The sequence below is a fragment of the Nematostella vectensis genome, chromosome 7, assembly GCF_932526225.1.
Source record: "Nematostella vectensis chromosome 7, jaNemVect1.1, whole genome shotgun sequence".
Taxonomy (NCBI): Eukaryota; Metazoa; Cnidaria; class Anthozoa; order Actiniaria; family Edwardsiidae; genus Nematostella; species Nematostella vectensis.
Window position 1 is genome coordinate 16,348,364 of NC_064040.1, and position 25,356 is coordinate 16,373,719.

Genomic DNA, 25,356 nt, shown 5'->3' on the forward strand with positions numbered 1-25,356 from the left:
TCACAGAAGTTATGAGTTTATTACTTTGGAAAGTAAAATTATACTATCAGCGGAGAATACCAATATATTTTTTTCGTTTATTATTTAGGTTCGGCAAATTTCTTTGCTGTGTATGTTTTTGTACGTTTTTCTTTGCTGTACGTACGTTTTTACTTTTTAATACGTTCTGTTCAGTCATAGCCTCTAGACAAAATATGGCTCATACAATATTCTGTATTCTTTCTTGGGTGTAAACATTAACGGTGCCTTTTTTTTTACAATATTTTTACTCTGTGTCAATAATAGGTTAATCAAACATCACAAACAATATCCAACTACTTTATTTGCCTTCAGGTCTATACCAGGAAAAACTCCATTTGTATTTGACCATGTTCAACTATTGGCGCTTACCTCCTTTTAGTAAACCAATGACCTATCAAATTAACCTAAATATATTTCTCTTGAATTTTTTAATCTTGGAAAACTTGGTAACAGCATGAATTCTAAACAATATTTTACATATATTCTCCTAACTTATTTCACCACTATTCTTGGAATATAGAGCTATCGTATGCGAAATTCTCTCTGCATACTAAGGTCTTTGGCGCTACTTTCTGCCACAGTTCGAATATTAATGGGAATACTTTGTTTTATACAGCGAAGTTCGTTCTTGGGTTTTTGTTGAAACTGTGACTGCACGATGGCATATGACAAGGTGTAAGCGATGTCCCCAAGTCGAGTCCACCCTCGCTAGCCTTTCTTGTGCGTCAGGGAAACATCGCAAACAGAGTGGCGCATTTAGTTCCCTACACAAAACTTCCACGCCGTGCCGATTTGGTCAAGTTTTTATGTCAAATGCAGAGTTACATAAACGTCAACGCGACGAGGTTTTGTGATTGTTTGTTTAACGGTTGTTTGACATGGTCTTGAAGATGCTAAGAACTATCAGCGGTTGTGACACATTGCTCACGATGAGGTCTTGTGATGAGCAGTTGATTTACACTCTCTTGTCGTCATGGCTCGTCCACATAGCATAGACTTCTCACTGGTTGTGTGGCACGTTGCTCATAATGAGGTTATGTGATAAAAGTCTTAAGCCCTCCATGGCTGGGTCGGTGTAGTATCGTATCAGTATCGCATGCCGTCGTACAAAATGTCTTCTTCTTCGCGATGGCATGAGCTGTTCAGATGTAAAGTTACTGCCCTTGGGTGACGACACGTGACCTGGCAGAGCTCACAAAGCGCAGGCTCAGGGAAAGGCTCTGATGATCTGCAAGGGATCATGGGAACGTTCACAAAGAAGTAGGCGTGCAAGATGAGAGGAACACAACGGGAACAAGGGGACATTCACAATATAGTAGACTTGCAAGATGGGAGGAACACAACGGAACAAGGGACCGTTTAAAATAGCGTAGGCTTGAAACGGAAAAAGGGAGCGTTGACAGTAGAGTAGGCTTGCAAGATGGGGGAACGCAACGGAAACAAGGGACCGTTCACAATAGAGTAGGCTGGCAACGGAAAAAGGGAGCGTTGACAATAGAGTAGGCTTGCAAGATGGGAGAAACACAACGGGAACAAGGGGAGATTCACAATAAAGTAGGCTTAAAAGATGGGAGGAACACAACGGAAACAAGGGACCGTTCACAATAGAGTAGGCTGGCAACGGAAAAAGGGAGCGTTGACAATAGAGTAGGCTCGCAAGATGAGAGGGACACAACGAAAATAAGGGACAGTTCACAATAGAGTAGGCTTGCAAGATGAGAGGGACACAAAGAAAACAGATTCACAAGTTAACAAAGCAAGTAAAACAAAGACGAGCAAGTAAATCTTGGGGTAAAAAGCAGCAGCAGGTAAAAAGTGTAGGGACGACTCTTATCTAAAGTTGACTTTTTGGCTCAATTGACTTCAAATAAGGAAATGGCAAGAACAGATGTAACTATATGTCTAAAATAACCAACAGCAATTATCAAATTTCACAAAATTGTCGAGTGTATGGTTCAATTATGACGACAAATAAAAGAGCATCTGCATGGTGTTGCGTTCACCGCTATAACACGGCCAAGTTATAACACGCGATAACACGGCCAAGGTATAACACGCTATAACACGGCCAAGTTATAACACGCTATAACACGACCAAGTTATAACACGCTATAACACGGCAAAGTTATGACATGCTATAAGACGGCCAAGTTATCACACGCTATAACACGGCAAAGTTATCACACGCTATAAGACGGCCAAGTTATAACACGCTATAACACGGCCAAGTTATAACACGCTATAACACGGCCAAGTAATAACACGCTATAACACGGCCAAGTAATAACACGCTATAACACAACCAAGTTATAACACGCTATAACACTGCAAAGTTATAACACGCTATGACACGGCCAAGTTATAACACGCTAAAACACGGCAAAGTTATAACACGCTATGACACGGCGAAGTTATAACACGCTATAACACGGCCAAGTTATAACACGCTATAACACGGCCGTTAAACACGCTATAACACGGCCAAGTTATAACACGCTAAAACACGGCAAAGTTATAACACGTAATGACACGGCGAAGTTATAACACGCTATAACACGGCCAAGTTATAACACACTATAACACGGCCGTTAAACACGCTATAACACGGCCAAGTTATAACACGCCATAACACAACCAAGTTATAACACGCTATAACACGGCCGTTAAACACGCTATAAAACGGCCACTTTATAACACGCTATAACACGGCCAAGTTATAACACGCTATAACACGGCCAAGTTATAACAGGCTATAAAACGGCCAAGTAATAACACGCTATAACACGGCCAAGTTATAACACGCTATAACACGGCCAAGTTATAACACGATATAACATGGCCAAGTTATCACACGCTATAACACGCTATAACACGGCCAAGTTATCACACGCTATAAAACGGCCAAGTAATAACACGCTATAACACAACCAATTTATAACACGCTATAACACGGCCGTTAAACACGCTAAAAAACGGCCAACTTATAACACGCTATAACACGGCCAAGTTATAACACGCTATAACACGGCCAAGTTGTAACACGCTATAACACGGCTAAGTTACCAACTTATAACACGCTATAACACGGCCAAGTTATAACACGCTATAACACGGCCAAGTTGTAACACGCTATAACACGGCTAAGTTACAACACGCTATAACACGGTCAAGTTATCCTCAGATAGCTCGAGTTAGGCTCACCTTCCGGCACGCTGGCGGAATGCCTCGTTCTTCTCCCGTCTCTCGAGTACGCGCGCGGGTGTGTCGCTGTCCTCGGAAGCCCCTGATATGAGTATCCCATTGTGGAGCTGGTAGAGCTCGGGCGTGTCGCTATCGTTTGGTGGGAGGACGTAGTCTGGTTCAACCTGGGGTAAACACGGCAAACAGCAAAAAAGATTGCAAAGTTTTCATCACATTAAAAAACCATGTCACCGGCCAATATCTCATTGAACAGTGTGTTTTCTCTGGTTTTGATGTCTTGGTAGTGCGAAGGATGATCAAGGACATCTCAAAGAGTTACCATCCCCAAACGGGAAGAGGATCCAATGTATAAAACATGTGGCTGGAGGTAAAATTGGAATTTTCCAGTCGGATGGGGAGGGGGAAGGGTGCGGGGGGGGGGGGGGGGGGGGGATGGGGTGGCAGGACAAGGGAACAAAAACCTTCCCCTAGACCCCCTTTCATCTCCGATTGAGGCTTGTAGGTAAGTTGACCCACCTGGTTCCAGCGGTACTGCTTCGGGAATGTGTATGGCTTCCGCTCCTCTCGCTTCTTGAGAATAAGCCTGCATACAAGAGGGTGGATAGTTAGCATTAAGAACACTGATAGCTAGGTAGTAAGGAATAACACCAATAGCTAGGTAGTAAGGAATAACACCAATAGCTAGGTAGTAAGGAATAACACCAATAGCTAGGTAGTAAGGAATAACACCAATAGCTAGGTAGTAAGGAATAACACCGTAGACTAGGCAGTAAGGAATAACACCAATAGCTAGGTAGTAAGGAATAACACCAATAGCTAGGTAGTAAGGAATAACACCAATAGCTAGGTAGTAAGGAATAACACCAATAGCTAGGTAGTAAGGAATAACACCAATAGCTAGGTAGTAAGGAATAACACCAATAGCTAGGTAGTAAGGAATAACACCAATAGCTAGGTAGTAAGGAATAACACCGTAGACTAAGCAGTAAGGAATAACACCAATAGCTAGGTAGTAAGGAATAACACCGTAGACTAGGCAGTAAGGAATAACACCAATAGCTAGGTAGTAAGGAATAACACCAATAGCTAGGTAGTAAGGAATAACACCAATAGCTAGGTAGTAAGGAATAACACCAATAGCTAGGTAGTAAGGAATAACACCGTAGACTAAGCAGTAAGGAATAACACCAATAGCTAGGTAGTAAGGAATAACACCAATAGCTAGGTAGTAAGGAATAACACCAATAGCTAGGTAGTAAGGAATAACACCGATAGCTAGGTAGTAAGGAATAACACCGTAGACTAGGCAGTAAGGAATAACACCAATAGCTAGGTAGTAAGGAATAACACCAATAGCTAGTTAGTAAGGAATAACACCAATAGCTAGGTAGTAAGAAATAACACCAATAGCTAGGTAGTAAGGAATAACACCAATAGCTAGGTAGTAAGGAATAACACCGTAGACTAAGCAGTAAGGAATAACACCAATAGCTAGGTAGTAAGGAATAACACCAATAGCTAGGTAGTAAGGAATAACACCGTAGACTAGGCAGTAAGGAATAACACCAATAGCTAGGTAGTAAGGAATAACACCAATAGCTAGTTAGTAAGGAATAACACCAATAGCTAGGTAGTAAGAAATAACACCAATAGCTAGGTAGTAAGGAATAACACCGTAGACTAAGCAGTAAGGAATAACACCAATAGCTAGGTAGTAAGGAATAACACCAATAGCTAGGTAGTAAGGAATAACACCAATAGCTAGGTAGTAAGGAATAACACCAATAGCTAGGTAGTAAGGAATAACACCGTAGACTAGGCAGTAAGGAATAACACCAATAGCTAGGTAGTAAGGAATAACACCAATAGCTAGGTAGTAAGGAATAACACCAATAGCTAGGTAGTAAGGAATAACACCAATAGCTAGGTAGTAAGGAATAACACCAATAGCTAGGTAGTAAGGAATAACACCAATAGCTAGGTAGTAAGGAATAACACCGTAGACTAGGCAGTAAGGAATAACACCAATAGCTAGGTAGTAAGGAATAACACCAATAGCTAGGTAGTAAAGAATAACACCAATAGCTAGGTAGTAAGGAATAACACCAATAGCTAGGTAGTAAGGAATAACACCAATAGCTAGGTAGTAAGGAATAACACCAATAGCTAGGTAGTAAGGAATAACACCAATAGCTAGGTAGTAAGGAATAACACCGTAGACTAAGCAGTAAGGAATTAGCGAGAAAATGCTAAGCACTGGACAGGTCAACCTTCACTGATGTTAAAATGGCGTCTCTATATGGGCGATTTCTTGATGAAAACAGTGCAACGCATAACAGGTCCACGACTATGGAATGCAATGAGGCTACTTGAAACGACTTACTCGATGATCTTTTGTCTACAAGATGTCTGGATCTGCCTGATAGCTGCTGTGCCCCACTCGGCCGCCATCCCTTCGTTACTAAACGCCAGGTTGATACCCTGCCTTAAAGAGTTAACCTGAAAACGACCCAACAACGTCAGGGTGAGCGCGTTATGTGGCAACATCATACCTCATTGCGGAAAACAGTGTGACCAATGAATGGTATAACTAGAAAGACTACAGACAAGCCGTAGACAAACTAGATGGTCTGCGTAGGCGTGGTGTAGACAAGCTATAAATCAACGCAAGATTGGAAAAGTATGTTGAACGCCTCTGCTTGACGTGAAATGAATTAATAAATTGATATAAATAATAAATATGTTTAGATACAATGTCAAAGGCCATAATAGAGGGCGACACCTACTTTAAGGGTTATGAGCCAGTGGCATTAATGACAATGTAACATAACAATAGTTTACAATTCTCAATCTCAATCTTTAAGTATGCTGTCGAGTAGCTTGCAATAATGCCTTTATTCTGGTTGGTCTCAAAGTTACCCCCCCCCCCACACACACACACACACACAAACATAAAAAGCGTTACAATATAACGAAATCTTCAAAGATGTTGCCGAGTAGCTTACAAAAATCACGTCATTCTGGTTGATCTCCACGTCACACAACATGCCCCCTAACATAAAGAAAGCGTTACAATGTAACGCAATCTTCAAAGATGTTGCCGAGTAGCTTACAGTAATCACGTCATTCTGTTTGATCTCCACGTTACACAACATGCCCCCTAACCTAAGAAAGCGTTACAATGTAACGCAATCTTCAAAGATGTTGCCGAGTAGCTTACAATAATCACGTCGTTCTGGTTGATCTCCACGTCAAAGGTGAGCTCGATGTCGTGGTCTGGCAGCATGGGCCGGTTGGTGCGCGGGTCGTAACCCAGGCCTATCAGGGCCCCTGTGTACTGGTGCTTATCAGGGTCCGTCCTAAAAACAACACAAGTGACGACGTCTTATTAAAAATATACAATGACGATTACTTATTGATAATGAGTATGTGTGGTGGACCAATTAGTTTGTATGACATGAGTTGTATGGCGGCTGCCTGAGGCGCCTTGCTATGACTTCAACTCGACCACGTCTGAATCTGCGCTCTCGTAATTCAGCATCTAGCTGCGATGAGGGTGATCAGCTACTCCTATTTATTTATCATGTATTATTCATCCTGAAGTCTAATCTAACCAAAACCATTTTCATGCTTTTATTCTAAAGGGCTAATCACAGCCTGAGCTTACATTTTTATATACAAACCTAATATATAGATTTAGGCATTGCCTGAAGGCGGAGCCAGCACATTCCAAATATTTTGCATAGTTTTTACAATAATAATAATATAATGTATAGCCTTCACACAATGGTGTCACGGACTAATCTACAATCCACAACAAAAGTAAGTGGGACACTTCCCATACGAACAACCGCCAACCCCCTTCCCCCCGTGCAACAAAATGTAATTGTTAAAGTGTATTAGTACAGTGTATTAGTACTAAATAAACTAAATAGTATTTCACGGATTTTTGAAACCACTCTATCACTCTTTTATCGAGAGCTATTAGCCACAGATAAGGCAGCATTGATAGGTTTTGATAGGGCTTTGATAGGTTTGATATTGCTGAAAAACAGATAACTTTTTTCATTTCTTTTTATGTACTGCCAAGTTCAGTGAATTTTATGTACCGCCAAGTTCACTCTGGTATCAAGAGCCTTTCTTATTCATTCTTACCCAGAGCAGTCAGATTATGGAACCTCTAACTTAGCTCTCTGGCAGCCAACACCTACTTTATAGTTTTTTTTTTCTATAAATTCATTTGTTTGACTATTCATTATTATTTATTTATTATTCATGTCTATTTTCACTTTGTAAGGACCTTCCAGGACTAGTGCAAACTAGTTGTTGAGGTGAAAGAAACCAATAACGCTGAACTAATAAACATATTTTCCCCTCGGAAAGAAATAATTTACAAAACTAAGCTAATTGTTCTTACCAAACAAAAATCACTGCTGAGAAAATATGAGATAACATACAATCGTTTACTCTTATTGCCTTTTAGTCTGGCTTAGATTCTATAGTAATTGACACGAGAAATTGTCATTTGGATAGAAATAACAGAAGCGGCTTTGTTCGAACAATTTTTCAGTACACCATGATTATAAATAAAAACAGTAACTATACAAAATATATAGTTACGGTAAGGAAAAAACAGTTTAAATTTAGACTGAACTGGACATCAACAAATAAGTATTCGTAATAAGTACTCAATCACTCTACTAACTACGATCAGAAGCGATAAAATTGTTTGATAAGTTTACGATTTGAAAACGTAACGTTTCTGTTCGTTTTTGTAAAGACTTTCTTTCGTAGACTCACTTTCACCGCTATGTTGTGAATGGGTAGTGTAATAGATCTTCCGCCGTGTGATAACCAGTTTGTTGTAGGCGAAATTCGACAGCGGACTCAGAGAAAAAACATGACTGTAATAGGGTTTCTCAAACGATTTTTCACATCTTAGATGTTTGGATGTTTGCGTTGGAAGAGACGACAGTGTCAGCGAAGCGTGGTTACATGGATTGCGCAGGCAGGCAGGCAGGCAGGCAGGCAGGCAGGCAGGCAGGCAGGCAGGCAGGCAGGCAGGCAGGCAGGCAGGCAGGCAGGCAGGCAGGCAGGCAGGCAGGCAGGCAGGCAGGCAGGCAGGCAGGCAGGCAGGCAGGCAGGCAGGCAGGCAGGCAGGCAGGCAGGCAGGCAGGCAGGCAGGCAGGCAGGCAGGCAGGCAGGCAGGCAGGCAGGCAGGCAGGCAGGCAGGCAGGCAGGCAGGCAGGCAGGCAGGCAGGCAGGCAGGCAGGCAGGCAGGCAGGCAGGCAGGCAGGCAGGCAGGCAGGCAGGCAGGCAGGCAGGCAGGCAGGCAGGCAGGCAGAACCACAGCTCTCCCGCGCGATGCCCCCCCAAAAAAACTCAGTCGCATAGTTATATACCATTTTTCTATAACTATGGGGCTCCGCGCGCAGCCTGCGGCCGCGCGGGATCCGCTATAACCGTTTAGATTACTAGCATGGTGGATGCAGTTTTTTTCTCAGGAATATGGATACCTTAGTTCTGCACAGGGAGCGAAGGTGAGGGCAACGATCGGCAGCAGGCCGTGGATGTTGGGCATCAAGGTGGTCTCCCTGGAGTACAAAGCACACGCACATCATATGAATCGCTATGGAGTATAATTGTTAACAGTAGCTTAGGCAGGAGAATAATACCCGAATGCCAAGTCAAATATCGTTCATAAAGCATTATAACGAATTACAGCTTTGTAATTCGGGTTAAAGACGCATGGTCGCCCATTTACTACCGGATGGCGGACCGAAACCTCAACCGACAAGAGACAAAAGAATCTATTAGAATCTCGCTTTAAAACAGGCCATCCGCTTTAAACTATCAGTCACATCCTCGAAGAGACTTCCAATAGACTTTTAAAATTTTGAAATATTTTTCACCTTCCCCGTTAAAAAGCATCGGAGATTGTTACGTAATCTAACGTAAGTAAACTGGTGACAATAAGAACACTTGAAAAATTTTGCGACAATGGCAGGTAAAATGCGGCGTCTTCCCATGGATTCCATCAATTGTCAAGCGCCTTATTGACAGCCTCTGTCAGCCGCCATTTTGTCATCCTAGCAAAGTATCAAGTGTGAAAAAGCATCCATTTCCATCAGCTGATATGGGGAAGCCAATGCCGTATTTTCGATTGAATTTGGTAAATAAAGTGTTAAACTTTGTTTTAAGATGGTTATTTCGAGATTTTAGCGCATTATATTGCCTTCAGACATTAAATGAAAACAATAACAAAGGCATGGCTGACAAGGGGGTGTTCAAGTCATAAAATATTAATTTGAAAATGCTCAGGTACACCGACTTCCACAGAGGGATTCACAGAGCGGCAACGTGACAAAAGGTACCACAGCATAACTGTAGTGCTACCAAAGATACTGGATTCATAACTAGCGGTACCTTGCAATAACAGACTGCCCTGACGCATTGATGCCGATGTTGGCTGACACCAGTAGTCGTGCGTGCGTGTCCTGGGGCTGGTCACTCAGTGCTATGCTGTTTACAGAGTCCATCTCAATCTTGGCTGCTCTAAGGCGGCCGATACAAGTGATGCTGTAGAAGCTAAGTTCAAGAGGGCTGAACGGCCCGCGAAGAGAAACCTACAGAAGAAAAGGAAAACAAAGAATATAGTTTTTGGATAAAGTATATAAGTTAGTATGCAGGAAAGAGATGTGAAAGTCGTTGATTGTTAGGATGTACAGGGGCCAGATGTGAGAGTAGCTACAGGAGTGAGATGTCAGAGTGGTTGATTGTTAAGATGTACAGGGGCCAGATGTGAGAGTGGTTGTCGTATCTTACCCTGTGCACGTTGTCAGAGGGGTTGTGCATCTCTTCAGCATTACTCTCCACCCAAGCCGTGTTGTCTTCTACTTGGGGTTCATCTGATCTCATGGTATCAGCCTGCTGGTGAGCAACCTGAAGGAGAAAAAGTATTTCAATTTAGACAAAAGAAGGTGTCAAAATAAAAATATATTCTTGTCTTCATTGAGGTTCAATCCAATCCATAACCGTACCTGTCACACCCAAGCATTTTCTTCTAATAATAGGGTACCCTAGTTTCAGTTCAGATTTAATTGTACCTTAGAAGCGAAAGATTCTTCCATGAACTGGGCAAGGCCTTCGTTGATGAGAATCTGGTTGATGTGTATGTCCTGGTTGGTGTTAGTGTCGTACAGGTCTACACGTAGAACGTCATGGAGCTGGCTGTAAACCTAGCATAAAAAAGTATATCGATGTAACAGGTGCTCAATTGAAAAGTGATTTTAGCTTTATTTCTAAAAGTACAGCTTAAAAAAAAACACAACTGACAAACTTGACATTGGCCAGCAAATACAAAGGTAACCTTGGCAACTAGATTAATGAGTTACCTTTGCAACTAGATTGCGGTTCTGCACAAGCTCAGTAAACCTTTGGTTCGCTTGATGGGACCACATTCCAGTCGGACAGTCCGGCATATTGGCGGGCTGGATCTCACATAGCATGACCTCAAATGCCTGTCAGAGGAACACATTAGTATCGATCAAATTTATTTAATAATATAAACAGTTATACAGCACAATGGCTTCTTTTATTGTGATAAGGAGTGAATGGCTGGTTAAGCTTGTTTGAGGAAAAAATGGCCATAGGGTTTAAGGAACAATTTACCTGAAATGGTAGCTGCAGTAGTTGTGGGGTTATCTTCTTCAAGCTGGTAAGTTTGACTCGCGAGACGTTTCCAAAATCCAAGAACATTACCTGTAAAAAATAAACATCCGAAATGTTTAAGGTAAGTGGGGTTAAAGTGTTCGAACACTTTTACAACACACTTTAAGTATAAATTGAACATTGAAAAAGACATAGTTTATCTTGCAGTCTGATATATGATTTATAATGGTCACTAATATAGAAATGGGACTGGTAACTAGCTTGCCCTCTAATGTTTGCAATATACTGGTACCTCAAACTCATTGTTCGGATGCTTAGACAAAACTTTCGCACGGTAGAACTGCTCGTCTTCATCCCATAAAGCAATGCAGAGATACCCCTGGTAGACTTCACTGGCGTCCACATCCTACAAACAAAATAGGTAAACAAAAATGTTTAACAATCAGTACAATGGGCAGTGGTGGTAGCAGGAGAAGAGCTGTTAGTTCATATAAGTTAGATGGAGGCTACTAGCAGAAGACTTCAGTGTGCACTGCTTGCTTGGACACTGCATGATATTGCACTGTGACCGATTTGAAGCAAGTCTAAAAAGTATACGGTGCATGCAATGATGCAATATTTGAGGCTGTGGAAAACGTTGGCCTTGATGGTAATCTGGAGTGTGGATGGACCTGTGACGATAATGGGCCGTCAAAATGTTTGTCTCTTGTTGATACGTTGGCATTTACCAACCTTCCAAATTCCCAACATGACTGCACTAAAACGTGTGAACCTTATCAATCCACTAATCATTGTCAGGCACCGCGGGAGGGGCAAATACTATGATTTTATTCCTTTTTCGTTTTCAATACGATAATTTTCATCCCCCTCTTTTTTCAACATACATATAGCATAGCCATATTTTTCCAAAACGGCCAGAGTTTTGAACATTTAAAATAAAACAAAACAACATTTCAGGGATATAACAACTAGTGACTGGTAATACCTGGAAATCTCGACCAGCATTCCTATTCAGGCTGGACTGGAGTAATTGCACCCGTGAGGCGGACTCTTGATCAGAGACCTGGGCCCAGAAATGACCAGCTTCCACAACCTGAAACATGGATACCTCTTTAGTTCCTCAAAAAATAGTTTAACCAATGATAAGCAGTTCAAATAGAAACCGCCAATCTATTATTTTCTCTCCCATCCCCCCCGCCAAAAATTAGAAAAAATTAGAAAAGCAGCAAAAACAATAAACAATAAAAAGGGCCAGGCATTTCATGTCTTGGTGCTCATAGTTAATCATAGTATTAAGTTGCACTATGCATTAATGAATACCTGGGTTGATGCAATCTCGATGTAACCTTTATAAGGAAGTGATATCTAAGAAAAAAAGGAACATAATCACCATTTTGTTCGTGTAAAATGTCTGACCCGACTTTGCATCCATTACGGTAAGGATCGCCTTGGGCCGGTTAATGAGAAAAATTATACTTTATAATGATACAAATGTATGTGAAATCGTGTGTATAGGATTAAAGTTTGGTTAAATCTAAAAGTAAGTTCAATAGTTTCTGATTGGATGTACACGATTAAAAACATCATTATCCCCGTCTTTCAAATAAATACAGGATGAATATATCTGAATTCACTGGTGCTCCATTGCACACGAGAACAAACATTTTACAATGAAAAAAAAAACCATAAAGCACACAAACACAAACAAATGTGTGCACAAGCTTACAGGAAAGTGGACTGCTGAAGCTAAGATGCTCCGGAATGAAAAGTAGAAAATGATGAAAAGTAGAAAATGATGGTTGAAGGGTCAAATTCGCTTAAATTATGCAGCTGCACCTCTAGTCCTTCCACCTCCCTAATGTTTCATAACCTGCCTCAATCCTCAGTGAAACCTGTACTCCATCTATCAGCAGCCAAATAATGCAATGTTTGGTTATTATTTAGAAGAGATACGATAGAGTGGTTGTCTGTTAGGATGTACAAGAGTAAGCTGTGAGAATGGTGTGGGGTGTACAATAGTGAGATGTGGGAGTGGTATGAGGTGTACAAGAGTGAGATGTGAGAGTGATGTGAGGTGTACAAGAGTGAGATGTGAGTGGTGTGGGGTGTACAAAAGTGAGATGTGAGTGGTGTGGGGTGTTCAAGAGTAAGATGTGAGAGTGGTGTGAGGTGTACAAGAGTGAGATGTGAGAGTGGTGTGAGGTGTACAAGAGTGAGATGTGAGAGTGATGTGAGGTGTACAAGAGTGAGATGTGAGAGTGGTGTGGGGTGTACAAAAGTGAGATGTGAGAGTGGTGTGGGGTGTACAAGAGTGAGATGTGAGAGTGGTTTGAGATGTACAAGAGTTAGATGTTAGAGTGGTGTGGGGTGTACAAGAGTGAGATGTGAGAGTGATGTGAGGTGTACAAGAGTGAGATGTGAGAGTGGTGTGGGGTGTACAACAGTTAGATGTTAGAGTGGTGTGGGGTTTACAAGAGTGAGATGTGAGAATGGTGTTGGGTCTATGTGAGTGAAATGTAAGTGGTTATTGATTAGGATGTGAATAAGATGCAGAAATAACTGTATGTTAGGACGTTCGGGAATAAGACGTGAAAGTGGAAGTGTCTACAAGGAATGTACAGGAGTAAGAGTGGGCCAGGAATGACCACATCACTAACCTGTCGTGGTTGGTGGCCATACATTCGATTTGCAGATAGAGAGGCAGCACGTCTACAAGGAAAAAAGATTAACAAAAACAAAAGGGATCATAAGGCCAAACCAACAACATAATTTGACGAGATAAGAATGTTGAGTGGGCAAAATGTAAAATTTCTCCATTGGTATCTTTTTTGAAGAAGACATCAAGAAGCAGACACAACATCCCGGGAAGTAGGAAATTGTTATTGAGAAGCTGATGTATCATTGTAATTTAAAAGGTTGCTGGTATAACAACCAATAGACAGCTAATATAACTACCTGTTTGTTCGTAGCCTATTGGAGTGGGTAAAAGTTGGGTCACTTGCGCTTTGCGATGTTCTCCTTGAGATATATATGTTGAGAGGGAGCCGCAAATGTCTGCAAAAAGAAACAGCGCTGTTGAAGGACTCTGGAAGTAGTAGAATCAGACAAAAAAGATCTTAACGCTGGGACCATAAACAGAATTTCGTTTTTTAGAATTCAAACAAGGTGTGATCTTTGAGTCTGCTTACGGAATTGATAAATACAATGCAATGCAATGCATAAAGTGAATATAAATAGCATGTATATATGCTCTCTACTTATATACCTCATTTTCAAAGCCAAATACACAGCAGGTAGAATGGTAGTAGAAGTGGCACCGTGCACAGTTGAAGGCCGGTCAAACTCAATGTAAGCCCTGAAATACAAGACCACACCCGACTATGAGCGTATCGGACTTCAAATTGTATACTTCAATAATTATATAGGACCAACGACAATATAAAGTACCGATCAAACACAACAATCCCAGTTATAGGTGTCTTTTGCCTTTCAAATTATCAGTGTAAAATGCATAACAGACATGGAAGGAAATCGAGTTGGAGGAAGTCCAGTTGAAAGAGTTAACAAACAGTCTTTGTTTGAAGTAAATTAATGAAGCAAAGAAAAAAAACATGGCGTTAAAGTGGATTGGCCTCCTTAAGATCCAATTTTTTGGGGTCACTGGGTAAACGGCGGTACAAGCCCTAATTTCGAATTCCCTCATATTTCGCCTAGTTATACCCCTATGTAGGCTAGGAATCGTGATGGGTTGCTTTTTCGAAAATATTTCTTTTAAAGCTCAAATTCGAGTAAAGTTCGCCTCCTTAATGAATCATCGTCTGGCCAGGTTACGTACCTGCTTTCCTCAAAGTACAAAGCCTTGCCCTTTCCACAATCTCTGAAAAGTCTTGCGATGCTTGACTTGTACATGGCCCCATTTGGGGGCATACCTCGAATCTACAAATGCATTAAATAAATTCTATAATATTGACCGTCTATAAAAAACATTTTAAAGGCGATGACTTTAAGGTGTCAGAGTTCGTTTATGGGAGAGTTTGTTTATGGTTAGAGTTTGAAAGATGGCGAAATTAAATAATCCATGTAACTAACTTTGCTGAGTCGACTGATCTTTGTTTTTCACTGATTACGGCTGGTGTTTTGATACCGTTTTTGTAGTTTAATATGCTAAAGTATAGTATGGGAAGAAAATTAAAAATTTTAACTAAGCAAGCTTTTCTTTAAAGTTAACTAATTTTGTGATAACGATCAATATATGTCAATACACCTATTTCAATTAATGTATACTATAAGAAATTGGAGAATGCCAATTGCCTTACACTACTGGTTTAGAAAAAACACATCCTGCGTCTGCTTATGACATTCAGTGAGGCTATCTAGGCTTCCAGTGAGGCTCATGTAGTGAAATGCACGCATTTTTAACACGAGAAAACAACATTGTCAGTCAAACTTTGTTCCATTTTCCATTTTTTATTGTCAAACGTAATTGAAATAGGTGTATACTGTAGAAAGATCAGGAAATACAGGTAATACCTGTACTAACTCACCATCACCGTTTTGTATGGGTCATGGCCGGACATGATTTTGTTGGCTTCAACTTCATCAACATCCCCAGATGTGAAGTAGTTGGGGTAGAAGGCTCCGGCAATTACAAGCTACAAAACAAATATAGCAACAGCGGTGATGAAAGTTTTTGTGTATTGATATAAATCATATAGATTAGATTTCATCCAAAGTAAATGAACACATTTTAACATTACGTTACATTTACCTTAAGTATAAGCAGATCATCTGGTGTGCCACTATTTCTGGAATGCAAAAAAAGACATGTTATTTGTAGTAATCAAAAAGGAATCTATATCCAAAAAGTAATCATATAGGGCATCTAAAATAATGAGGTGTATCGCTATTTTTTGGCTTTTTATAAACACCTACCAGCCTCTTTAATCGTAAATGCATCTCAATTTCAAAATGATGGAAGAAAATAACAAGGCCGAATTGAGTTTATGCTGCAAATACTTGTGAATTCGTGAGAGTCATATACATACAATACAGGTTTAATCTGAGTAGTTTACAAAAATTACTTTCGGTAGAGAGGGCAGACGGTTCTGACATTTAAGTCTTTCAGTCTCTCTGTCAGGTCTTTCACAAGCGCATCGACCTATAGGAGAGAGAAATTGCCTTTAGAAGAGTTGAATGACACAATACAATTGGGCTAAAATATAGGGACAGTAAAAGTACAGTATATTAATGTATTTGATTGTCTTCTTTAAATGGGCTCCACAACTATGATTTTACACAACTATTTAAAAAAATCTTTCTTTAGAATTTTGTATTTTACATGGAGTAGACTTGATTTAACGTGAAACTCAATGAACTTGAACCCAATAACATGAATTTGGTTTGCATGGTCACTGGAAAGTATATACAGTACATACCTCTCGAATACGAGGCACCACAATTCCTTTCTTCCTGCACCAAGTATTCTCTCCACCCTCCTGGACATGAGATGAACACAAGCTATTATAGAAAGCTCCACATAGTATTTAGCCTTCTAGGGTGAGCTTTTAGGAATTCAAGACAAGTCATATCACAGAAGGTCTTGCGGACTGACTAGTGAAGGGAGTTAGGGGTTAGGATGAAGAACGAAATGTCCTCGCGATCCACAGAATTCCCAATATTCGAAAACAAACATTTCCGAATTATCCAGAACGAGAGCTGGCTCGTATAGAAGGGATATTGCAGGAACTGTCAGTGGTGAGGGGACTGATGATGTATATATTTGACAATTGAAAAAGAACTAAAATGCTGAAACTAGAAAATGCTTTAACATCTTTCAAAATCACAGAACAATGTAGTGGTCTCTTTATGGAAAAAAAATACATCAATACATGTATCTATCAATGTACCCCTTCAAATCCATAGTTGCGCTCTTTCATTTCACTCCAACTCTATGGGAAATTTAAAAGAAGGAAAAATTAACAGGAGAGAACAAACAACAAAAACTTATTGATTAGAGTATTGGAAGTTACTGGACTCTGATCTTACCCTGTATGCTAACATAGAGGCCAGGCAGTCACTGGAAGAACCATTTGCCCAAGACATCTTGTGCCTACCATCAAAACACAACACTCAAATATTAATCAAGTAGTCTTGTAATCAAGCATCAGACCATATTGTTGTATGCAGATAAGATCCCTATTCGACTTCAAAATCCCAAATAATGACACAACTACAGTCGGGATAAGAAAATCCTAATTTAGCAGTGATAGACTAAACCAATGTATTTTTTCTATTTTTGTGATTAAACATTGCTTTTGCTTTTTACCTGTGAGTTGCCTCATACCCTTTCAATGCCTAGCCAATAATGTAGTGCAGGAACATTACCTAAGGTTATGCAGAAAGGGTCTATTCCCTCAGACAAAATTGGCTTGGGTGCAATGTGTGGGGTACCTGTACGTTGTCAGCTCCTGTTTAAAGCCTTTGGAGAAGACAGACTTCAGAGATAGACAGGCACCTGGAAGTACATTAGAAATTGGACCCTTGTTAAATTCTTGTAGTTTAATACATAGTCGATGTCCTTCTTGAATGAATACAATGTCTTTCTTGAATGAATAGTCTTCTAGGCTTTAAAGCTTAGATTGATCAAAGCCATCCTATAGTATTTTGTGATAAAAAAACCTCAATTCAAAAAAAATATATCAATTCTAAGAATGTACATGATCAATTCTAAGAATGTACATGTCTGCATTTTACCGATTAAAGGAGAGCAACATGTGTACAGGCTCTCTTACACAACACAATCAACAAATAAGACAACTTGACACTCAACCTGCAAAAAGGGTGTCACAAAAACCCTCTTATTTCAATTTCATAATATGTGCCCTTACCCCTTCTAAGCAAACCTGCTAAAGCATGCCAACATACCTCTATAGTTTCTACATAGTATACTATTAGCCGACCTATCTTTTGACATATAAAAGATAGAAGTTCAGGAGTTGGAAATCTCTTGCAGGAGTTTACTGGATTCTCAAAATTTAAGTATTATCATTATTTACCAATCACAATGCATTCCTCTAGACATCCAAACACATAACCTAGTACCATGAGCTTGCCAATGCGCACATCAACAGGGAGGGTACCAAGGACTTTGCCAATAAAGGTCAATTCCCCGTCGTAAGGGTCAATGCGCCTTCCCTTCATTATTGTGGACAGCGCTCCCACCTGAAGATAAACCATAGATCAGCCCATGCATTAAATTGCCAAGACCATGAAAAGCATAGCCATCACAAATCTTCAGTCATAATGGTATGTGCTGTCAATAAAGTGCCCACCCACTTGAGTATTTTAATGGGTCTTTGTTTTGGTGAAAGCCCGATTAGTTTAAAACGATATGCGCTTATGGATGGACATAACATTGTCAGCGAGTTCTGATTGCATTAAGTTGCTGCTGTTGGCTGTTTTATCTTCCTCACCTGTTTCAGCAGCAGCACGGTACGCTCTATGTCCTCAATGTCTGGGGGCTGTAGAGCAAGGCTAAGGATGGCTTTAGGTGCACCAAGATCTAGAAGTTTGACTTGAAGTACTACTTGCTCTAGAGGACATCTCTGTTAAGAAGAAATATAAGTATATATAGTGAAATAGTAATATAAATTTATTAGTGAAAAAATAAATAAGTTGGGCATTACAGTCATGTTATAGATATTACGTATCCATCGTATCTTATCCATTAAGATTTAAACAGGCAATTGTGCATAGAAACATTTTAGTAACAGTAATGTAATACTTTTTATAATCATCAGTACCATCACCATCACCATCACCCACCATCACCACCAACACCATCACCACCACCATCACCATCACCATCACCATCACCATCACCATCACCATCACCATCACCATCACCATCACCATCACCATCACCATCACCATCACCATCACCATCACCATCACCATCACCATCACCATCACCATCACCATCACCATCACCATCACCATCACCATCACCATCACCATCATCATCATCATCATCATCATCATCATCATCATCATGATCTTGAAAACCTCATCACTATCATCATCAATACCATAGACAATTGTAGCCTACCTGTAATTCTGGAACACCATAGTCACTCATGCACTCCTCGTAGAACCTGCGAGACACCATCCTATAGCAGCAGCCGGCAGAGACACGGCCAGCACGACCTGGTCAAGATTACAGATGAGACAAAATATCAAGAATGAGTCAATTCTATGTGTAATTTGATTTATTTTTAAACATGTAATAACAAATGCAATGCACCTCAAGGCAGTTTGATGTTGGTGCAAGAGAAAATGGGATGAGAAATTTTATTTGACTAGGAATTGTCAAACCTTTCTTATGGGAACTTACCAGGACACATATTACCAAACAATAAGAATTAAGTGAAGTGAAGAGCTTGCTTGGGTATTAAATCCCTATTATATTTTCAGGATTAAGTGTGCACCTAGCTTGGGTTTTATACCTTTTCTTTGGGTGCTACTAGACTTAGATGCCCATTGAAGCCTCAAACTTTGGTAATTTGTTTCAGGATCAGAGATGAGGCATTTGGTTAGGCAAAAGTCGATCACTGAGGAAGACAGTAAAATAATTTAAATAACACTTTTCAAATTACATGTTATAAAAACAGCAACTGAAGTAAAATCAGAAAGTCAGTTATTGTATATTTTACCGTATTTCACATCCGGAACAGTGATAGAGCTTTCAGCAATGTTAGTTGACAAAATGACCTGCAAGAAAATGAGATGCATGTTACAAGGAGGAGTTTATAGCTGCATTTAAAAATGTTGTCTGTCAACACTAAGAAGGGATGTCTGGAAAGTCCAGGGGGGTTGGGGGGGGGGGGGGGTGCAAAACATACCATGCTCATCAGATGAGATGAGTTTGTCTCTGTTTGACACCTTTGTTTGTAAATAAGAAGATGGCTTATTTTATGTGTGAATGAGGATAGAAAAAAGGTTTTAGACCTAGTGACCTATTACCAGGGCAAAGGATGACAATTTGAACTTAAATGATCCATGGTAAGTGGATAAATACTTTGGACCCCATGTCCACGATGACAGTGTGCCATCTAAATAAATTTAAGCAAGTTGTTTGATACTGTATATGCTACTCTACTGCTTCCCTGAAATGGATAGCCTCCCCATAAGGCCTATCAGGAAAACATCATTTTTTCATGTGGTGTTTAAAATGCTAATGCATGCAAAAAAAAAACAGTCAACCATTTGATGTTCATTTGCATGAATTTGGCAACGCTGTTATCAAAGATCTGTCAGCAGCGATTAACAATCAGTTGATTTGAGAAAACTATTGTGACTACAAGCAACACCTTTCTGCGACCATCAGTCAACTTGTAGAAGATCTTGTCATGTGAGTCATCCTTGAGATCAGAATGAAGCGCAATAGGACAAAGGCTGAGGATTGATTGCAATGATAAGAAGTGAGGTGGTACAGTGACATCTATACAGTATAATAAATGTTTGATCAGAAACACACTAAGTTGTAAAATTATTACTAACCGACAGTTGGCACACTTGTCTATTAGAATATCACGCATCCGAGAGATCTCAGCAATTCCTGATAATATTATATTTAGGACATCTCAGTGAAATCTTGATAGAATTACAACATAGAACTTTCAAACTGCATTGCTATGCAGTGAAACATGGATATAGCGATATGGTAATGCATCGTTATACATTAAGCATATTTTTATTTGAGAGGATTTTCCATACATTTTATGGTATATCTTATGGTTGACTTATTGTATATCTGCATTGTGACCATTGTCAAAATTACACTGCAAAAGTCATCATGTTTGGAGAAGACAAAAACTCACAGGGATTTATGCAGTAACCCACCTGGCAAGAATATCAGTACAGAGCCACGTTCCACCTTGGTATCAGCACTGAAATAAAAAACAGTAACTGTTAAGTACTTACACATTGTGTCTCGTGTTGCCCTCTCCCAATACTCAAGATAATACATGTTACCCTACCCAACCCCTGGCCTCTCCCAATGGTCAAGATAATACATGTTACCCTACCTAACCCCTGGCCTCTCCCAATAGTCAAGATAACAGATGTTACCCTACCTAACCCCTGGCCTCTCCCAATAGTCAAGATAATACAGGTTACTCTACCTAACCCCTGTCCTCTCCCAATAGTCAAGCTAATACATGTTACTCTACCTAACCCCTGGCCTATCCCAATAGTCAAGATAATACATGTTACTCTACCTAACCCCTGGCCTCTCCCAATAGTCAAGATAATACATGTTACCCTACCTAACCCCTGGCCTCTCCTAATAGTCAAGATAATACATGTTACCCTACCTAACCCCTGGCCTCCCACAATAGTCAAAATAATACATGTTACCCTACCTAACCCCTGCCCTCCCACAATAGTCAAGATAATACATGTTACCCTACCTAACCCCTGGCCTCTCCCAATAGTCAAGATAATACATGTTACTCTACCTAACCCCTGGCCTCTCCCAATAGTCAAGATAATACATGTTACTCTACCTAACCCCTGGCCTCTCCAAATAGTCAAGATAAAACATGTTACTCTACCTAACACCTGGCCTCTCCCGATAGTCAAGATAATACATGTTACTCTACCTAACCCCTGGCCTCTCCCAATAGTCAAGATAATACATGTTACTCTACCTAACCCCTGGCCTCTCCCAATAGTCAAGATAATACATGTTACTCTACCTAGCCCCTGGCCTCTCCCAAAAGTCAAGATAATACATGTTACCCTACCTAACCCCTGGCCTCTCCCAATAGTCAAGATAATACATGTTACCCTACCTAACCCCTGGCCTCTCCCAATAGTCAAGATAATACATGTTACTCTACCTAACCCCTGGCCTCTCCCAAAAGTCAAGATAATACGTGTTACCCTACCTAACCCCTGGCCTCTCCCAATAGTCAAGATAATACATGTTACCCTACCTAACCCCTGGCCTCTCCCAATAGTCAAGATAATACATGTTACCCTACCTAACCCCTGGCCTCTCCCAATAGTCAAGATAAAACATGTTACTCTACCTAACACCTGGCCTCTCCCAATGGTCAAGATAATACATGTTACCCTACCTAACCCCTGGCCTATCCCAATAGTCAAGATAATACATGTTACCCTACCTAACCCCTGGCCTCTCCCAATAGTCAAGATAATACATGTTACTCTACCTAACCCCTGCCCTTTCCCAATAGTCCAAGTAGACAATGATCTGGGCTGCCAGGTCATATCCTTCTGGGGCGATCTCAGGCTCTTCAAGTAATATGTCAGGAAGCTAAAGAACAAAAGCACAGTTTAACTGTCTGGGTTACGGTATTTGCAAAACACTGATTTAGCACAAAGTCTACTATCTATTCTGTTACCTACGGCACAATTTATGCTAAATTGTTGTTTTACAATAATTGAACCATCATGGGGCTATGAGGAGTAGCAATGGTGTGAAATAAATAATGCACTCCTCCAATAATTCCAGTGCAGCCGAGATTTTACAATACTGGATTTTACGATAACCTCAATTTTATAATGACGCTCTTTTCTTCTGGCACAAATACAGTGATGGGTTTAAGAAATTACCTGAATGTAATAATATTGGATACAACGATATTCTCAATTTTACGATAAAAATCTGTTCTCCCAAGTGTAATTTTGACCTCGATACAACATTATTACAGATCTCTTTGAGATCTCTTTTCCGAACAGAATCATAAAGAGCTTGCTGCCTCTATCAAACGTTTCAAGCCACAACCTTAGAAAAAAAAAAGGCATTTTGCCTTGCCCCGCCTCTAAAACTAACAGAGCCATGAATTCTTTCACATTCTTGATGGCCAACAAATTTAAATGGAGTAGATATGGTTTTTATGGATCTTACGGTATGGTTAATTTTATACAGGATGAACTTTGTCACGTTAATATTTTGTAGTTATTATTGTATATAGTTATAATTATGTATTTGTTGTAGTTGTAATATAGTATCTAGTATAAATCATTTTGTAAATGCTTAATTCAGCCTACGGGCTGCTACACAATCTTTGTTATTTAACTAAACTATCTATCTAAAATTATCTATCTACTGATTCTGTCAGAGATCAGCAAAAAGAGAAAAATTCAAGACACCACACATCTACAGTACAGTTAATCAATATTTTTGACTTGACAGATCTTGTTATATGGAGATTACAGTCTTACAGAGTAACTGCACAGTATTACACAGAGTACCGTTACAATACTTGTAAAATATTTTGTAAAAGTTGATATTTAACCCAATCTCGCTACAATGATATTTTAAGGGATTCTCCTTTACATCGTAAAATTGAGAACCTCTTTTTAATAATACCTCGAGGCATATGATTTACGAGGCATGTCGTAAAATCCAGGTTCCATTGTATTGTGTTTTCTTAGCCAAAATACATTCCAAAACTTAAAAAAACACATACATTTGGATGACAAAATAGCTTGAAAAAACTCTTTATTCAGCAATCTATAAAATGTAGTTTTCAATGCTAGCAAAGAAATATATCCTGCCAAAGCGGAAAAAATATTAGAGTACAACATGAACCTGTTTTGCAATCTAAAACTGGAATATGCAGATTATATAACTATGTCATCACTTGTTGTGCTGAGGCGAGGGCCTTACAAAATGGTAGTATGTTTAATAGATACTTTCATGCAATTAAAAAAATGAAATACTGTAAGTATGGGTCACTAAAAAGAAATATTGTAAAAAACATATTTTATACAAACCGGTCCAACAGACGCTAGGTCTTCAAGGTAGTACTCCTGGACGGGAAAGATATTGCCTTCAACAGCAAATACAGGAGCACCCTCCAACTGACCCCGGATGGGCATGGCAAAGTAGCGCGAGAACAGGTCACTTTCCAAGGTAGCAGACATGAGCACTACCTGTGAGAAGAAAGAGACAGAGCTAAGCATAGCAGGTCTGAAAAAAAAGCCCATACAAAGCACCCTCTAGCAAAGCACAACTAAAAAAGTACATATAGATAGTATAACCTTGCGAAGAACATACAGTATACTGTATATTGAAGAAACAGATGTCCTTTCCATTTCTAACTTTGCAATTTGTAAACAACACTAATATGTGTGTGCTACTGGCTTACCTAAGATTCTATGTCACCAATAAAATTTGTGCTGTGCAACTAAAATTTCTAAACTAGTGGAATGTATGTGCCTAGCAATTTTAAGCCCTGATCAAGTATGAGAGGGAGGATGAGGGATTCTATCAGATATCAAATAAATGCAAATAAGAAACCACTATGAAATGTTAACGATGAGCCATCATCATTATGTTGTGTTCCATGCTTTAGTCTAATTACAGCCTGGAATTTATGGAGAAAAAGTAGATTCTGTGTCTGGGTCTTACCTTGACATGCCTAGAGTTGGATCTGAGGAGTTTACGCACGACAAGCAGGCAGAAATCTGTGTCCTTGTCTCTCTCATGGACCTACAATGCATTGCAGAATTTTGAACTGTTTGCATTTGGATATTTCGTACTTTTAATATGTATACTGATGCCAGCTTGCAGGTGGGAAGGCTTGGAAAGATTGTGCTGTCTTAAACTGGGTTAGTGACCCAGAGAGATATCACACCAAAATTTCAAAGTATCAGGCTACACTACATGTAAAAGACGAAATATGGTTATCATGTATAGTGGTCAAAATGTATACTGTATCTAGTGTATAATACCTTATCGGGGAGACGGCATTCTTTAATGCAAGAGAACTTATAATTAAGGTTGGTTGGGACCTATTATTTTTGTTCTTCCACTGATTTATATACGAATTCCTATGCAAGTTCCATTTAGACATGTCCTACTGTGATAAATACCTCATCAATGATGACATGTGTGAACTGGTTCATATTCTTGGCAGAAATAAGCTTCTGCAGTAGGACCCCTGTGGTAACATATGCCAGTCTAGTATCCTCGCTAACGCACTTATCCCGTCCGATCTGATAACCAATAAGGCTGCCAAGTGGGCAGTCTCTCTCCTGGCAAACACGTTTAGCTATGCTGACAGCAGCAATCCTGCGAGGTTGAGTCACTAGAATGTTACAGTATCTCCTCTGCTTTGCATAGTGGTCAAGGATATACTGAGGGACTTGGGTTGTCTTGCCGCTGCCAGTAGGACCTGGATTAAAGATGACGTTAGACAAAATATAATATGATTTTTCTAGCTAGATAAGTACAGTGTATTGAGGAGGTTCTCGTTTTCGAAGACTATTCAGTCATTGGTGCTAACTCTTAGCTAAATTGGTCACAAAAGTAAAGGATTTTTGTAACTCAAACAAATCATAACAGCTGATCTCTGACACTACTTAGCCAAGAACATGTGATGGTATTTTTTTATAAATATGGGTTGCCTGTGGTATTAGCACTACAGG

At 39.9% G+C, this 25,356-nt stretch overlaps 1 protein-coding gene across 3 annotated transcripts in view; it reads right to left on the reverse strand.

The window, feature by feature from the left end:
* Positions 1-25,356, reverse strand: part of LOC5516025 (ATP-dependent RNA helicase TDRD9) — a 27,072-nt gene continuing 1,716 nt past the window's right edge. The window contains exons 3-39 of one of the 3 annotated variants that reach the window (XM_048730424.1): positions 24,802-25,103; positions 24,338-24,418; positions 23,701-23,859; positions 22,131-22,234; positions 20,794-20,840; positions 20,452-20,509; positions 20,262-20,346; positions 19,605-19,662; positions 19,398-19,502; positions 19,001-19,098; positions 18,366-18,497; positions 17,949-18,114; positions 17,344-17,407; positions 16,939-17,002; positions 16,800-16,841; positions 16,329-16,388; positions 15,975-16,051; positions 15,662-15,698; positions 15,438-15,545; positions 14,729-14,829; positions 14,159-14,248; positions 13,849-13,947; positions 13,551-13,602; positions 12,214-12,258; positions 11,879-11,986; positions 11,186-11,299; positions 10,894-10,983; positions 10,617-10,742; positions 10,329-10,460; positions 10,048-10,164; positions 9,649-9,848; positions 8,739-8,816; positions 6,443-6,581; positions 5,606-5,721; positions 3,739-3,805; positions 3,223-3,386; positions 1-1,249 (exon numbers count right to left, since the gene is read on the reverse strand). In XM_048730424.1, coding sequence (XP_048586381.1) covers positions 1,108-1,249; positions 3,223-3,386; positions 3,739-3,805; positions 5,606-5,721; positions 6,443-6,581; positions 8,739-8,816; positions 9,649-9,848; positions 10,048-10,164; positions 10,329-10,460; positions 10,617-10,742; positions 10,894-10,983; positions 11,186-11,299; positions 11,879-11,986; positions 12,214-12,258; positions 13,551-13,602; positions 13,849-13,947; positions 14,159-14,248; positions 14,729-14,829; positions 15,438-15,545; positions 15,662-15,698; positions 15,975-16,051; positions 16,329-16,388; positions 16,800-16,841; positions 16,939-17,002; positions 17,344-17,407; positions 17,949-18,114; positions 18,366-18,497; positions 19,001-19,098; positions 19,398-19,502; positions 19,605-19,662; positions 20,262-20,346; positions 20,452-20,509; positions 20,794-20,840; positions 22,131-22,234; positions 23,701-23,859; positions 24,338-24,418; positions 24,802-25,103 — 3,827 coding nt within the window. In that variant the 3' untranslated portion in view covers positions 1-1,107. Of the gene's footprint in view, positions 1,250-3,222; positions 3,387-3,738; positions 3,806-5,605; positions 5,722-6,442; positions 6,582-8,738; positions 8,817-9,648; positions 9,849-10,047; positions 10,165-10,328; positions 10,461-10,616; positions 10,743-10,893; positions 10,984-11,185; positions 11,300-11,878; positions 11,987-12,213; positions 12,259-13,550; positions 13,603-13,848; positions 13,948-14,158; positions 14,249-14,728; positions 14,830-15,437; positions 15,546-15,661; positions 15,699-15,974; positions 16,052-16,328; positions 16,389-16,799; positions 16,842-16,938; positions 17,003-17,343; positions 17,408-17,948; positions 18,115-18,365; positions 18,498-19,000; positions 19,099-19,397; positions 19,503-19,604; positions 19,663-20,261; positions 20,347-20,451; positions 20,510-20,793; positions 20,841-21,314; positions 21,631-21,746; positions 22,097-22,130; positions 22,235-23,700; positions 23,860-24,337; positions 24,419-24,801; positions 25,104-25,356 lie in introns of those variants that run through there. The other 2 variants (XM_048730426.1, XM_048730425.1) reach the window with 2 other exon arrangements.